The sequence below is a fragment of the Pleurodeles waltl genome, chromosome 2_2 (genome assembly GCF_031143425.1).
Source record: "Pleurodeles waltl isolate 20211129_DDA chromosome 2_2, aPleWal1.hap1.20221129, whole genome shotgun sequence".
Classification (NCBI taxonomy): domain Eukaryota; kingdom Metazoa; phylum Chordata; class Amphibia; order Caudata; family Salamandridae; genus Pleurodeles; species Pleurodeles waltl.
The window spans coordinates 1,173,961,449-1,173,975,939 of record NC_090439.1 but is presented as its reverse complement, the minus strand read 5'-3'; the positions used below and the strand labels follow the sequence as shown (position 1 = coordinate 1,173,975,939).

At 46.6% G+C, this 14,491-nt stretch overlaps 1 protein-coding gene across 1 annotated transcript in view; it reads left to right on the top strand.

Moving 5' to 3' along the window:
• Window positions 1-14,491, top strand: part of LOC138283044 (uromodulin-like) — a 158,924-nt gene that overhangs the window by 39,757 nt on the left and 104,676 nt on the right. The window contains exons 5-6 of the mRNA XM_069221178.1: window positions 3,802-4,019; window positions 13,402-13,562. Coding sequence (XP_069077279.1) covers window positions 3,802-4,019; window positions 13,402-13,562 — 379 coding nt within the window. The remainder of the gene's footprint in view (window positions 1-3,801; window positions 4,020-13,401; window positions 13,563-14,491) is intronic.

Below are 14,491 nucleotides of genomic sequence, written 5' to 3'. Positions count from 1 at the left end.
AACCTCCTGCTGGACATGAAAGACCACATAGATCGGCAGAAAGGGAGCTCTACAGCAAAGAGATCCCAGCTCACCGAATCTTCTACCTGAAGTAACGGAAACAAGAAAAAACACTTTCAGGGAAAGGGACCTGACATCAAAGGAAGGAAGAGGTTCAAAAGGTGGGTAATGAAGAGGCTGCATGACTATAGGCAAATCACAGGAAGGACACACAGAAAAATGTCTAGGACACATGTTGGAAAACACTTCAAACAATTTCTTAACCAAACCAAAGAAATCCGCCAAAATACCTCAAGGAGTCCGGAAAGCCCTGATCACAGCCGACTGTAGCATCCACATAAAAGGAGACAGACCCAGAGAGAACCCATCCTGCAGAACCTGAAAGATTTGTGGAAGAGAAACAGACATAGGCCCAATCTGCTGTTTCCCACTCCACTACCCAAAGGAAATCCAGTGCCTATCCCAGGAGGCCCTAGTGGATGGTCTCCTGGTAACCTGAATAGAAGAGGAAATGGAAGCAGAACAACCCAGAGCCAATCCACTCAATCTCCAAACTATCAATCTCCTGATGAACCAGGGACTCCTCCTGAAGGCCTGGGAAGCTCACATGCAGCAACCAGTTCCTGTCCCTATTCACCCTCACCAGAAGTGCAAACCAAGAAGAGTGGCCACATGCTGGAGTAACCAGGACTATCTGTGCGCCCTTTCTTCTCACTCTGAGCAGAAACACTGGATCAAAGGGAAAGGAGGTAAAGGAAACAGAGGACCATGAGCCCACAGCCAGGATAGGGCATCCATCACCTAAATGGACCGCTCCTTCATCATGGAACAACAACGAGGAAGTAGAACTTTGTGAGCATCCGCTAACAGGTCCACCAATGGGCACCCTCAACTCTGAGAAGTCTGGCTGAACAAACAGCGACAGAGACAAAAGTCGTGACAGGAGGGAATTAGACAATCGTGGTGCCAATTAAAAAATGTGATCAGAGATGAGACACAGGGACTGGGCCTTGGTTCCCCTCTACCTCCCAATGTCTGTGCAAAACCTAATGAAGACACAATTCTATGCCAGAATCAACTGTGAGTTCTGGGAGTTGATTAGAAACCCATGAGATGTTAACACCTGGACTACCTGGAGGACATGATCCTTCGTCTGACTGGCTGAACCTGCTGTTGTCCAAATAGACCTGGATGCAAATCCCCTGCCAATGAAGAAGATATATCAATTGAGCCAGAACCTTTGTGAAGTCATGGGGCAGACTTCAACCTGAATGGAATTACACATTTCTGAAAATAAGCTCCCCCCACTTCTAAAGGGGGGATACTTTTGATGCATGAGGTGAGTAGGAACATGCAAGGAAGTCTTGCAACAAAACCAGAGGAACGAATACTTGCAAAGCTTCCATGTGAAAATGCACACATTCTTCATTGAATGGTTGGGACTTTTAAGTTGAGCACAGGACGAAAACCTCCGGAATCCTTATGTACCCAAAACAGAATGGAATACATTCCCTGTCCTTCCTCCACCATGGGAACCGGGATGATGGCCTCCTTTAGCAACAGTGCAAACATTCAGTTTCACAAAGGCTGCATTTGAAGAGGGATTCTGGGAACAGGAGCATGAATGTACACCGAGTCTGGAATTAGACAGCTGAACTTGATCAAGTATCAGTCCTGAATAATGCTCAGAACACAGTGATCAGTGCTAGATGTTTTCCATTGTGGAAAGAGTCCTTCAGTCTTTCTCCCACGTTGTCCAGGGCCGGAGAATCAGAGTAGTCTGGACACATCCTGATACTGAGTGTTGGCTGATAAATACAACATTGTGATGAGGAGATTTAAAATCTCCCAATTGGAAATCCTTAGACACTTAGCTCAGGGCATGAAGGTTCTAGTAGAAGAGGACATATCTGACCAGGAATGTTTCTTCTCCATCAATGATTTTCTCATCATGTCATTCAGCTGGTAGCCAGATAGCTTCTTACCCACAAATAGGAGTTTCATCAGGGATGATTTCTCTGAAAAGTAAGCCTTCCACTGCAGGAGACAAACATGCCAGCGGGTCATCACCACTGAGCTAGAAGCAACAGAGACCACCCTAATAATATCAGCGGAGATGTCAGTTAAAACGTTTGGCTGTTGTTCCACACGAACCAGGAGATCCGATACATCCATTCCCCCTTGCATCAGCTCAGCCAAGGAATCAAAATCCTTTACCAAGGACTGGGAGGTCAATGAAGCATTGGAGGCTGGCATATGTGCCAGGTTAGCAACCCCAAAACACTTTCAAGTTTGCATCAATCTTTTTATCAGTAGAGTCTAAGATTGGACGATCATCATGATTCAAAGAAGACCTGCCTAGCAAAGGAGCTAATACCTTAATGCTCTGGGAAACACAGGTTCTGCCTCATTCAATTGATAGAATTTCTGAATTAATAGTGGAGTATGAAATTGATCTGGCTCCTTACAACCCCCAAAAATTGCTTCCTTAATTTTGAGGTGAAACGGAAACGTCACTGAAGCTCTGGAAAATTGAGGAATGAAACCATCAGCATTTTCCTCAGCATAGGGAGGATCAAACCTCAAATTGTTTCAAATGTGCAGAATGATGGCCCCTAATTCCTCTCTGGAAATAAACCCTCACCCTCACAGGAACTAGGTTTTTTTAAGCAAAGAATCACTATCCAAATCTAAAGAAACATTCAAAAACTTTTTTTTTACAGTGTGAGAAGGTCTGGTGGCAAATGCTGTAGTCACCTCGATATCATTCATGGCCTGCTTTGTCTGGCCATCAGTCTGTCCTCTGCACCCTCAGACACTTCCTCTTCCTCAGCCTCCGATGAGGGACAAGGAGAAAGCTTCCTCTATTGGCACTGTTTCCCCTTCATGACCACACCAACTGTATGCAAAGAAACAGAGTTTAAATATAAATGAACCTGTAAACTTGGTCTAATAGGAAAGAAACACATATCCCCCAATAAGGCAACAAATGGACAGAAGAAGCCAATTCCCAAGTGCCACAGCTTGGCCACATATGGTTGCACCCTTACCTGTTCCTCCTGTTTGACACTCTGGGGTGAGGAATGCTACTCCCAGCCTAAGTCCTTGTATTTCTTCCTTAGGGAGGTCTCACTCTCTCTATTAAGGAAATCCTTGCAGCGATCCAACACTGCCTTGGACCGCTGAACCCAGAAGTATTCCACCAGAGCGCAGGCACTGCAGGAGAACACACAGAAAGCCACTGTTCCTGTTGCGCCTCCTGCTAGAAGCATTCTCCAGTCCCTCATGTCCACCCATGAACAGTCTCTGCCAACCGGGGGATACCCACTATGTACATGCTGGAAAGAGTGCACCTCACTCGCCCGTCATAGAGACAGTAAAGAACAGGAGATGGAGGGAGGGAGGGGATTTTATTAGATGAGGGGGATTGGTTGTGGAGGCGCAGGAAGCCTCATGTATTGAGGAAGCCAAGCGAGAGAGAGGAGGAGAAGGTATTGCATATGCTGTGTGTTACATATTGTGCTTAACTTGTGTGTCGGTCGCTAATGCTGTCTGTAGCATGACCTAAAAAGAGGCAGTGATCAGTAGGATGGTGTCTGTGGGGTTCAGAGAAACACTGTACTCACTGCAAATAACCTGAAGTATTGAACCAGAAACAGCCAGTGAGCATTTTGTGTACATTGTGTTTCCACGTTAGCTATCCATTAAAATGGTATGCCTTGCAGGATGTTAAACTACCAGAGTGCTAAATAATCTGTTATTGCATGTGACTATTTCTGAACCAGTTGTGTTTTGTTGCAGGTCGCAGTGACATAGTTCACACTGTCCAATGTGAAGGTTCAGCAATGACTTTGTCTCTCGACAAGTGCCTCCTGGAGAGGTTCAAGTACAGCTTCACACATATGTACTTTTCCAATACTAACTGCACAGCCACAAACTCTCTGCAGCTGGTGGGAAATGAACGTGTGGTCCAAGTTAAAGCCATTCCACAGGCAGGATGGTGTGGAAATCAAGTTACGGTAAGAAAGGACTCACTGTGTGCCTTTCAGGTCTTTCAGCTAGTAAAGATGGTCATTTTCACATAAAATATTTACTTAATGAGCAGGAAATTAATGAGAAGGAATAGTAACTCATCCCTATACTGTACACAGTATAGCTTAGTACGTCATTGTGAATGAATCTTGGTGATGAGTGTATGCATATATGTATGTATGTATGCATGTATGTATATATGAAGGGCACAAGTCAGGGGTAGACACGGATAGACGGCATGCACCCACTAATTCCAGAGGGTGGGCGCTGTCCATCCTGCCAGGAAGCTGAGCCTGCTGACCTTGTCCCAGTATAATTAACACCGGGACACATTCAGCAGTGCCTACACATTGTCTGCTTTTGTCCAGAACAGCAACATGCAGGCAGCAAGGGGGATTTGTTGTATTAAATTCCACCTGGGCACAAAACAAAGGCTGAAGCTAAGGGCCTCCTCAGGCCTCCTTTTGTTTGACTCTTCTGGTTGGGAGATATCTGGAGCCTCATACCTAAATGTGAGTCCTCAGAGAAGCTGTGGAAACAGATTTGACCCCTTTCGTACTATTACTAATGCATTCCATGGAGAGACAAAAAGATGTGAGATTTGTTTTCAATACATTTATTGAAACAATCGCAATATAGAATATAAAGAGTGAGCTGCGCTAATAAAGCAGATGAAACAAAGCAAGGTAATCAGCATTATGAACATGGTAAAGAAGATAATCCAACCATGATGTATGTGGTTCTAGATTAACTAGAGGCTCCTACCTACCCCTATATCTACTCTGTGGGGCATGTTTATGAGAGGTTTGCACCACCATTGCATCACTTTTAGTGACGCAACTGCAGTGCAGACCTTTCAGCCATCTGTGGAGCCACGCGAGGCCACTATGCGTGGCTTATATGGCCTCATAGATATGGAATAAGGCAAGGAAGCTCAAATCGCTGCGTAACCTTATTCTGTGTTAGGGAGTTAGCAAGGCCCATGGATTTTGATGCATTTCCAGACTTATAAGGCCATGTATACCTGAGGATGCATCAAAATCTATCGCCTCCCCAGGGGAGGTGACGCATGGAGAGACATCTTTTTTTCTCCTTGTTTTTCCCTCTTTCTATGTGTATTGCATTCTGCAGCAAACACACGACTACTGCGTATAGGATAAGATAGCTGTTAGACACTCAGCAGATGCATGGCTGCTGTATGTAGAATCTAACAGCTGCTACATGTTCACAACTAGAATACACATCTTTCAATGAAAAGAGCATCTCTTCAGTGGTAGAACAAACAGCTTAGGTATGGATAATGCTGTTAGGCCCTGTCTAATAATTCAATATCTCAAAGTGATCCCCTCAAATTGCACACAAACAATTATTTTCCCAAAGAGGGACAGTGAGTTTTGATGAAAATGAGACATTACCAATCCAATCCATAAGTACAAATATAACCATAGGTATGGGTGCAACCAGACCAACACATGGAGGAAGAAGATGGGTGTCTAGAGTAACACTTTGTAGGGGTGAAATCATCTTCAGAGTCAAACAGGTAAAATGCATAATGTTGGTGTGATTTTTCTTGACTGTATTGCCCGGAATATGAAATAAGCGGGTGTGATACTATCCATCTGGTTACAGCTGGAATTTGCACCCACGGCTGAACTTTATGGGTGCTGGACACTGGGAACAGTTTCCTCACCAGCTAATCCAGCTGGTGAACTGCAGATGATAATGCTGCAAGTGCAGCCTGGCCACATGCTCATCCCTACCTGTCCCAGATAAAGCAAAGGAGAGCACGGACTACTGGCCTGTGCCAATCCACAGCTCTCCTGTCCTCATAAACCCTGCACATCAGCTCAAAGCAAAAGGAGAGCACGGACTACTGGCCTGTGCCCATCCACAGCTCTCCTGTCCTCATAAACCCTGCACAGGAGCTCAAAGCAAAGGAGAGCACGGACCACTGACCTGTGCCAACCCACAGCCTCTCCTGTCCTCATAAACCCTGCACAGGAGGAGAGCACGGACTACTGGCCTGTGCCCATCCACAGCCTCTCCTGTCCTCATAAACCCTGCACAGGAGGAGAGCACGGACTACTGGCCTGTGCCCATCCACAGCCTCTCCTGTCCTCATAAACCCTGCACAGGAGCTCAAAGCAAAGGAGAGCACGGACTACTGGCCTGTGCCAATCCACAGCCTCTCCTGTCCTCATAAACCCTGCACATCAGCTCAAAGCAAAAGGAGAGCACGGACTACTCGCCTGTGCCAATCCACAGCTCTCCTGTCCTCATAAACCCTGCACAGGAGCTCAAAGCAAAGGAGAGCACGGACTACTGGCCTGTGCCCATCCACAGCTCTCCTGTCCTCATAAACCCTGCACAGGAGCTCAAAGCAAAGGAGAGCACGGACTACTGGCCTGTGCCCATCCACAGCCTCTCCTGTCCTCATAAACCCTGCACAGGAGCTCAAAGCAAAGGAGAGCACGGACTACTGGCCTGTGCCAATCCACAGCCTCTCCTGTCCTCATAAACCCTGCACAGGAGCTCAAAGCAAGGGAGAGCACGGACTACTGGCCTGTGCCAATCCACAGCTCTCCTGTCCTCATAAACCCTGCACAGTAGCTCAAAGCAAAGGAGAGCACGGACTACTGACCTGTGCCAATCCACAGCTCTCCTGTCCTCATAAACCCTGCACAGGAGCTCAAAGCAAAGGAGAGCACGGACTACTGGCCTGTGCCCATCCACAGCCTCTCCTGTCCTCATAAACCCTGCACAGGAGGAGAGCACGGACTACTGGCCTGTGCCCATCCACAGCTCTCCTGTCCTCATAAACCCTGCACAGGAGCTCAAAGCAAAGGAGAGCACGGACTACTGGCCTGTGCCAATCCACAGCCTCTCCTGTCCTCATAAACCCTGCACAGGAGGAGAGCACGGACTACTGGCCTGTGCCAATCCACAGCCTCTCCTGTCCTCATAAACCCTGCACATCAGCTCAAAGCAAAAGGAGAGCACGGACTACTGGCCTGTGCCAATCCACAGCTCTCCTGTCCTCATAAACCCTGCACAGGAGCTCAAAGCAAAAGGAGAGCACGGACTACTGGCCTGTGCCCATCCACAGCCTCTCCTGTCCTCATAAACCCTGCACAGGAGCTCAAAGCAAAGGAGAGCACGGACTACTGGCCTGTGCCAATCCACAGCCTCTCCTGTCCTCATAAACCCTGCACAGGAGCTCAAAGCAAAGGAGAGCACGGACTACTCGCCTGTGCCAATCCACAGCCTCTCCTGTCCTCATAAACCCTGCACAGGAGCTCAAAGCAAAGGAGAGCACGGACTACTGGCCTGTGCCAATCCACAGCCTCTCCTGTCCTCATAAACCCTGCACAGGAGCTCAAAGCAAAGGAGAGCACGGACTACTGGCCTGTGCCCATCCACAGCTCTCCTGTCCTCATAAACCCTGCACAGGAGCTCAAAGCAAAGGAGAGCACGGACTACTGGCCTGAGCCCACCCACAGCCTCTCCTGTCCTCATAAACCCTGCACAGGAGGAGAGCACGGACTACTGGCCTGTGCCCATCCACAGCCTCTCCTGTCCTCATAAACCCTGCACAGGAGGAGAGCACGGACTACTGGCCTGTGCCCATCCACAGCTCTCCTGTCCTCATAAACCCTGCACAGGAGCTCAAAGCAAAGGAGAGCACGGACCACTGACCTGTGCCCATCCACAGCTCTCCTGTCCTCATAAACCCTGCACAGGAGGAGAGCACGGACTACTGGCCTGTGCCCATCCACAGCCTCTCCTGTCCTCATAAACCCTGCACAGGAGGAGAGCACGGACTACTGGCCTGTGCCCATCCACAGCCTCTCCTGTCCTCATAAACCCTGCACAGGAGGAGAGCACGGACTACTGGCCTGTGCCCATCCACAGCTCTCCTGTCCTCATAAACCCTGCACAGGAGCTCAAAGCAAAGGAGAGCACGGACCACTGACCTGTGCCAATCCACAGCTCTCCTGTCCTCATAAACCCTGCACATCAGCTCAAAGCAAAAGGAGAGCACGGACTACTGGCCTGTGCCAATCCACAGCTCTCCTGTCCTCATAAACCCTGCACATTAGCTCTGCTCTCATTTACCATTTCCGATGTGCTTGCAGTAGGTGATAAATAGGTTAATTTGCTCAGAAAAAAATACCAAGCAGAACTGGACATGGAAAAATGGACCCCCACATAGGTTTTCCTCTTTCTGTGGGTATTAAGTTAGAAGAGCAAGTTCCTTACTTTGGGTAGCACTCTTTATGATGAATACTCCTGCAAACTGCAGTTTATTTAGGTTTAGAATATCTCCAAGCACCAGACTGGATCAGGAGAATCTTTCCAGCAATGTTCCTGTGTGCCACAAGATGGTGCCATATGGCTCCTCATTGACTTCATACCACCCCGATGAGCTACATAGAGGCGCCACCTTGCCGGCTGCCATTACTTCTCCAGGCCTGATTTTGAATTTGAGGGACAGAGTACTCCATCACAAATGTGACGGAGAGCGCTGTGTGTCAAATCCTCTGTCTGTCCACCTCAATAAAAGTTGGGCAGCCTGTAAGTATTTGAGACACTGTTACCTAAGTCAACGGAATACTCCAACAGGATAAAAACAGCCATGACCCCCCACACCCTCAACAAAAACTCCTAATTATTTTGTTTCTCAAACACAAACTCCTGCTATGTGAGTTTGCTTTTATAAAAAAAAAAAAAAAAAAAAGCCTTTGGCCGATCATCAAATGCAGGCAATCTTTGCTGTGCATGACCGTCAACTGTGAACAGTGGGAGTTGGCAGCTGGGCCTTGCCTCCAGCCAGGGCCTGTGCTCAATCAGTCCACCAGGTGCGGACACCATCAATCCTCCCTCCCACAGACACCAACCCCAGCTGTATGCTATTCACATATTTTATAAATTCTGTACTGGTACCCACATACTCCCAAGGGGCAGCCATTCCAGATTCATCCTGATGGTACTGTGGCAGTGTGCAAGCTTCACCTGGTGAAGCTTGCATGGCACTGCGGTACCATGGGGATAAAGTTTGTGTGGCGCATCCTACTGGAGTATTACAGTACTTCACGGGAGGGCTGTGCTGCACCCCTTGGCAGTGCTGCAGTACTGTCAGCAAGATTTTATTTTCAATGTTGGCCCCTTGGGTCCTGCTCACAAATGTCAGAAGGCCAAGATGTCCCTACCCTGCCTCTTTGCATGTTTATTTTATAGAACGTCAGGAGACCTGTACTCAGTCCCTGTGTAAATGGCAATCACAACATTTTTCTATGGGTTGTAGTCAGCCAATCAGATCATTCGGTATCTGGGACTGAAAAAGCAGATGAGAGATGAGCTCCCTTGTCCAATGAGAGGGCTGTATTTTTTTTATTTTGGTGCTGTGGTATTCCCGGAGGACTAACTATCCAGACATACATAGCGCCTTTCAACTCCTTTAAGCCCAACCCAGTGCTTCTTTAATCACACATTTCTTGAACACGGTCAGTCACCACTGGACAGTTATAGTTAGGTCATCATTTTCATAGGAAATGTCTTTTTTGTTTTAGTAATAATTTTTACCCCGTTTGATGAATCTCCATGAAACTGTCCAAAAAGGTGCAACGTTTCGCATAGTTTGTGCATGGAAATTTCTGGGTGATTCGTCAAGTGGGTGCAAGAAGATAGAGGAGCCCCAAAAAGAAAAACTCCTGTGCATTTTCCATAGACTTCTTTAAGCAGCAGTACTGCAAACACTGCTGTGCTGAATTAGACCACATTTGGCAGGATGTCAGATCTTGATTCACAGATTGTTCTTTTTCTGATTTTGTGTAAATCCATTTAGTAGTTTTTGACATATTAACCTCCATATGTATTTGTATATCTGGGTGGTTGGGTTTGAGGGGCTTTTGCAGGAGTCCTGCATACCCAATTTATAAAATAGTGCATTCTGATTGGCTCGGGGAGCTATTTTCTCCGTGGGCCATCTCACTCCTCTGGGAGTCAGACTCCAGCGGGAGCGAGCACTCTGACTGCCTGCAAGACACATAAGAAAAGTGTTCCTGGCAGACATTAGAGGACTCAGGGACTCAGCCCCCTGTCCTGAAGTAATAACATAAGAATAGCAATAACATAAGAGTAATAACATAAGAGTGCAGGGTAGGTATACCCTGCCCCCCTAGGTCAGGTGGGAAGGACCCAGAGGAACCCTCCCTTGCCAAAATCATAATTGGTGGTTTTTGCCGTGATACCACAGGACTCCCGCAGGAACGCAGCAAAAAAAAAATGTCCGCTGCCATTTTTTGTTCTATATATGGCGAGGGTGCATGAGTAGAACCTCCGAGCCCTTTCCACTATTTCTGGTGTTACATATTACATCACTCATTATATGCTCTATGACACAATCGATGATATCACTGATGACATAATCCAAGCTTTTTTTGTACACATTGCTCTATAAACTATTATGGCACTATGAAACAAAGTAGCACACATTGGATGATGTCATTATTGATGGCATAAGTGATGGCATTAATGATGTAATTTAAGATGTCATCAAAGGTGTCATAAACTATGTCATGAGTGATGTAGTATATGAGGTCATAAGCAGTGCCTGGCGGGGGTGCAAACTATAGTTAGCTCTCCTAACTGTAACTGGTGAATTTCTGTGATTTAGGGGGTCATTACGACCTTGGCGGGCGGCTACCGCCACCCGCCAGGCGGTAACCGCCGTGCGGCCGCCGATGCGGCCGTACTCACACGGCCCCCATTATGACATTCCCGCTGGGCCTGCGGGAATGAGGCCGCAACATAGGAGCCGGCTCCTAATGGAGCCGGCGGTGTTGCGGCCGTGCGACGGGTGCAGTTGCACCCGTCGTTCTTTTCACTGTCTGCTATGCAGACAGTGACATGCTGGCCGGGGCCCTGTTAGGGGGCCCCTGCACTGCCCATGCCAGTGGCATGGGCAGTGCAGGGGCCCTCAGGGGCCCCAGGACACCCCTTACCGCCAGCCTCTTCCTGGCGATGCAAACTGCCAGAAACAGGCTGGCGGTAGGGGGGTCATAATCCCCAGGGCAGCGCTGCTAAAACGGCGGAAAACCACCGGCCCAGGCGGTGCGACCGCGGCGCTACCGCTGTGGTCGTAATAAGGGCCTCCGTACCGCCAGCCTGTTGGCGTTATGGACACCACATTACCCCTGGCGGTCACGACCACCTTAGTTTTTAGTTCAAAACCTTAATGTTATCACTGACATATTCACCTAACTAAAACGTTAATTTAACCTTTTTTTTTCAGTGAATATACAGGGAGTGCAGAATTATTAGGCAAGTTGTATTTTTGAGGATTAATTTTATTATTGAACAACAACCATGTTCTCAATGAACCCAAAAAACTCATTAATATCAAAGCTGAATATTTTTGGAAGTAGTTTTTAGTTTGTTTTTAGTTTTAGCTATGTTAGGGGGATATCTGTGTGTGCAGGTGACTATCACTGTGCATAATTATTAGGCAACTTAACAAAAAAATATATATACCCATTTCAATTATTTATTATTACCAGTGAAACCAATATAACATCTCAACATTCACAAATATACATTTCTGACATTCAAAAACAAAACAAAAACAAATCAGTGACCAATATAGCCACCTTTCTTTGCAAGGACACTCAAAAGCCTGCCATCCATGGATTCTGTCAGTGTTTTGATCTGTTCACCATCAACATTGCGTGCAGCAGCAACCACAGCCTCCCAGACACTGTTCAGAGAGGTGTACTGTTTTCCCTCCTTGTAAATCACACATTTGATGATGGACCACAGGTTCTCAATGGGGTTCAGATCAGGTGAACAAGGAGGCCATGTCATTAGATTTCCTTCTTTTATACCCTTTCTTGCCAGCCACGCTGTGGAGTACTTGGACGCGTGTGATGGAGCATTGTCCTGCATGAAAATCATGTTTTTCTTGAAGGATGCAGACTTCTTCCTGTACCACTGCTTGAAGAAGGTGTCTTCCAGGAACTGGCAGTAGGACTGGGAGTTGAGCTTGACTCCATCCTCAACCCGAAAAGGCCCCACAAGCTCATCTTTGATGATACCAGCCCAAACCAGTACTCCACCTCTACCTTGCTGGCGTCTGAGTCGGACTGGAGCTCTCTGCCCTTTACCAATCCAGCCACGGGCCCATCCATCTGGCCCATCAAGACTCACTCTCATTTCATCAGTCCATAAAACCTTAGAAAAATCAGTCTTGAGATATTTCTTGGCCCAGTCTTGACGTTTCAGCTTGTGTGTCTTGTTCAGTGGTGGTCGTCTTTCAGCCTTTCTTACCTTGGCCATGTCTCTGAGTATTGCACACCTTGTGCTTTTGGGCACTCCAGTGATGTTGCAGCTCTGAAATATGGCCAAACTGGTGGCAAGTGGCATCGTGGCAGCTGCACGCTTGACTTTTCTCAGTTCATGGGCAGTTATTTTGCGCCTTGGTACGCTTCTTGCGACCCTGTTGACTATTTTGAATGAAACGCTTGATTGTTCGATGATCACGCTTCAGAAGCTTTGCAATTTTAAGAGTGCTGCATCCCTCTGCAAGATATCTCACTATTTTTGACTTTTCTGAGCCTGTCAAGTCCTTCTTTTGACCCATTTTGCCAAAGGAAAGGAAGTTGCCTAATAATTATGCACACCTGATATAGGGTGTTGATGTCATTAGACCACACCCCTTCTCATTACAGAGATGCACATCACCTAATATGCTTAATTGGTAGTAGGCTTTCGAGCCTATACAGCTTGGAGTAAGACAACATGCATAAAGAGGATGATGTGGTCAAAATACTCATTTGCCTAATAATTCTGCACTCCCTGTATGTATGTCAACAATACTGGAAATCGTGCAGCAGGTTTAAGTCAAATTTTAAAATATAAGGCAGGTTCCTGCAGCCAAGGCACATGATGCAGCAGCCTGCATGGCTTCCAGCAGTGGAATAACTTTTTGATCCTGAAAGCAAAACAGGAAATAATGTCCTCCTTTCAGACATGGGAAAGTGGGAATATGCCATTCCAAAACTTGGATGAGATGAATGAGTTTAATTCTCAGGGTTATAAATTCCATGTATTATAATAATCTCAAAGGTGAATTATCTTGCTCGAAGCCCACCCCCCTTTTCGTTCCTTCCATCCCACCTTCCTCTTGACAGCTGCTGTGTATTTTCTTAAAAGTTGTTCAATGATTTGTTTTTATAATGAAAATTGTATTTTTACACATTGGTGGACATTTTATCCTGCTAAGAAAATAAAATACAAACATAAGCGGAAGTCTGGGTGATATTTTTCACAACAATCATTTTAGTTTCTCTGTTGGTGTAATATCTGTTCTAGATAAACAATGACAAGAAGATGACTTATTCAAATGCCCTCTACATTCCCCCCAACAATGACAGTGGGATTTTAATTAGCAGCACCCTGAGATTCAACTTCTCATGTACATATAACATGACAATGCAGACCAGCCTGCTCACGGCGCTACATCCTGTTATCGGGTAAGTGTCGGTGGGAAGGGCTGAATGTAAAAAAGAAACTCTGCAAACAGAGCCATGATTATTTGTCTATCTTTAGATTTTTGTTAAATATCTGTATCCTCTGTTTCTCAGTACCCAACATTGCTGCTACTTTCTCATTCTGCTTTGTTCTGTTTTGTTTATCTCCCTTGATAGGTTTCGCTTGCTGTGGTAAAATCTTTTGGCTTTGAAAAAGAAAAACTAGAAAGGGAATTTTCAGCCCGCCCACAGGATTGAACATCCCACCCACAGCCTTCCCATTACTTACCATTGGTTGGCTTCTTCGTTCACTCTCCTGTCCTTGCTTCTCATTGGTCAACAGGAATACTTATGTCATGAGGTTGCACGTTCTCTCTTCTGCTTCAGGCTTTGGCGGTTCTCTGGAGCTTGGATGGAGCTTGAACGAATTACTCCTTCCGGTTGGCGATCAGTGGCTGTCCACAGTGTCCTTCCACACGCTGCAGGCTTGTGAAGTAAATTTCTTTTAATTTACACTCTCAACGCCTCCTATTGGCACCCCTGCTTGGAAATCGGAAGTTATTTAGGCAGGCGCTTTTCCTGAATCCTCAGCTGTTGTCCACAGAAGGTGTATTGCTAAAGGCAGTTTAACAATGGTCGTCCTCATTTAAAAAAAAATGTTGGTGATTGTTTTGACCATCACTTCATTGTTTTGGGTCTCTGACTCGCAGAAACTCTCTTGGTGAGTGATGCTGAATTTCACTCATCGGCCTTTTATCTAGAAAACTTATCACTCAGGCATCTGGCTCAGAGCAGGGATCCCAAGGATGGCGTTGGCATCTCACTGGGGAATTCTGACCAAGGCCTCATGTGTACACGTGGAATAGCAGCGACGGAATGGATGAATGCTTAGACTACAGACCCACTATGTCCAGCATGTGCAACACGCAGAG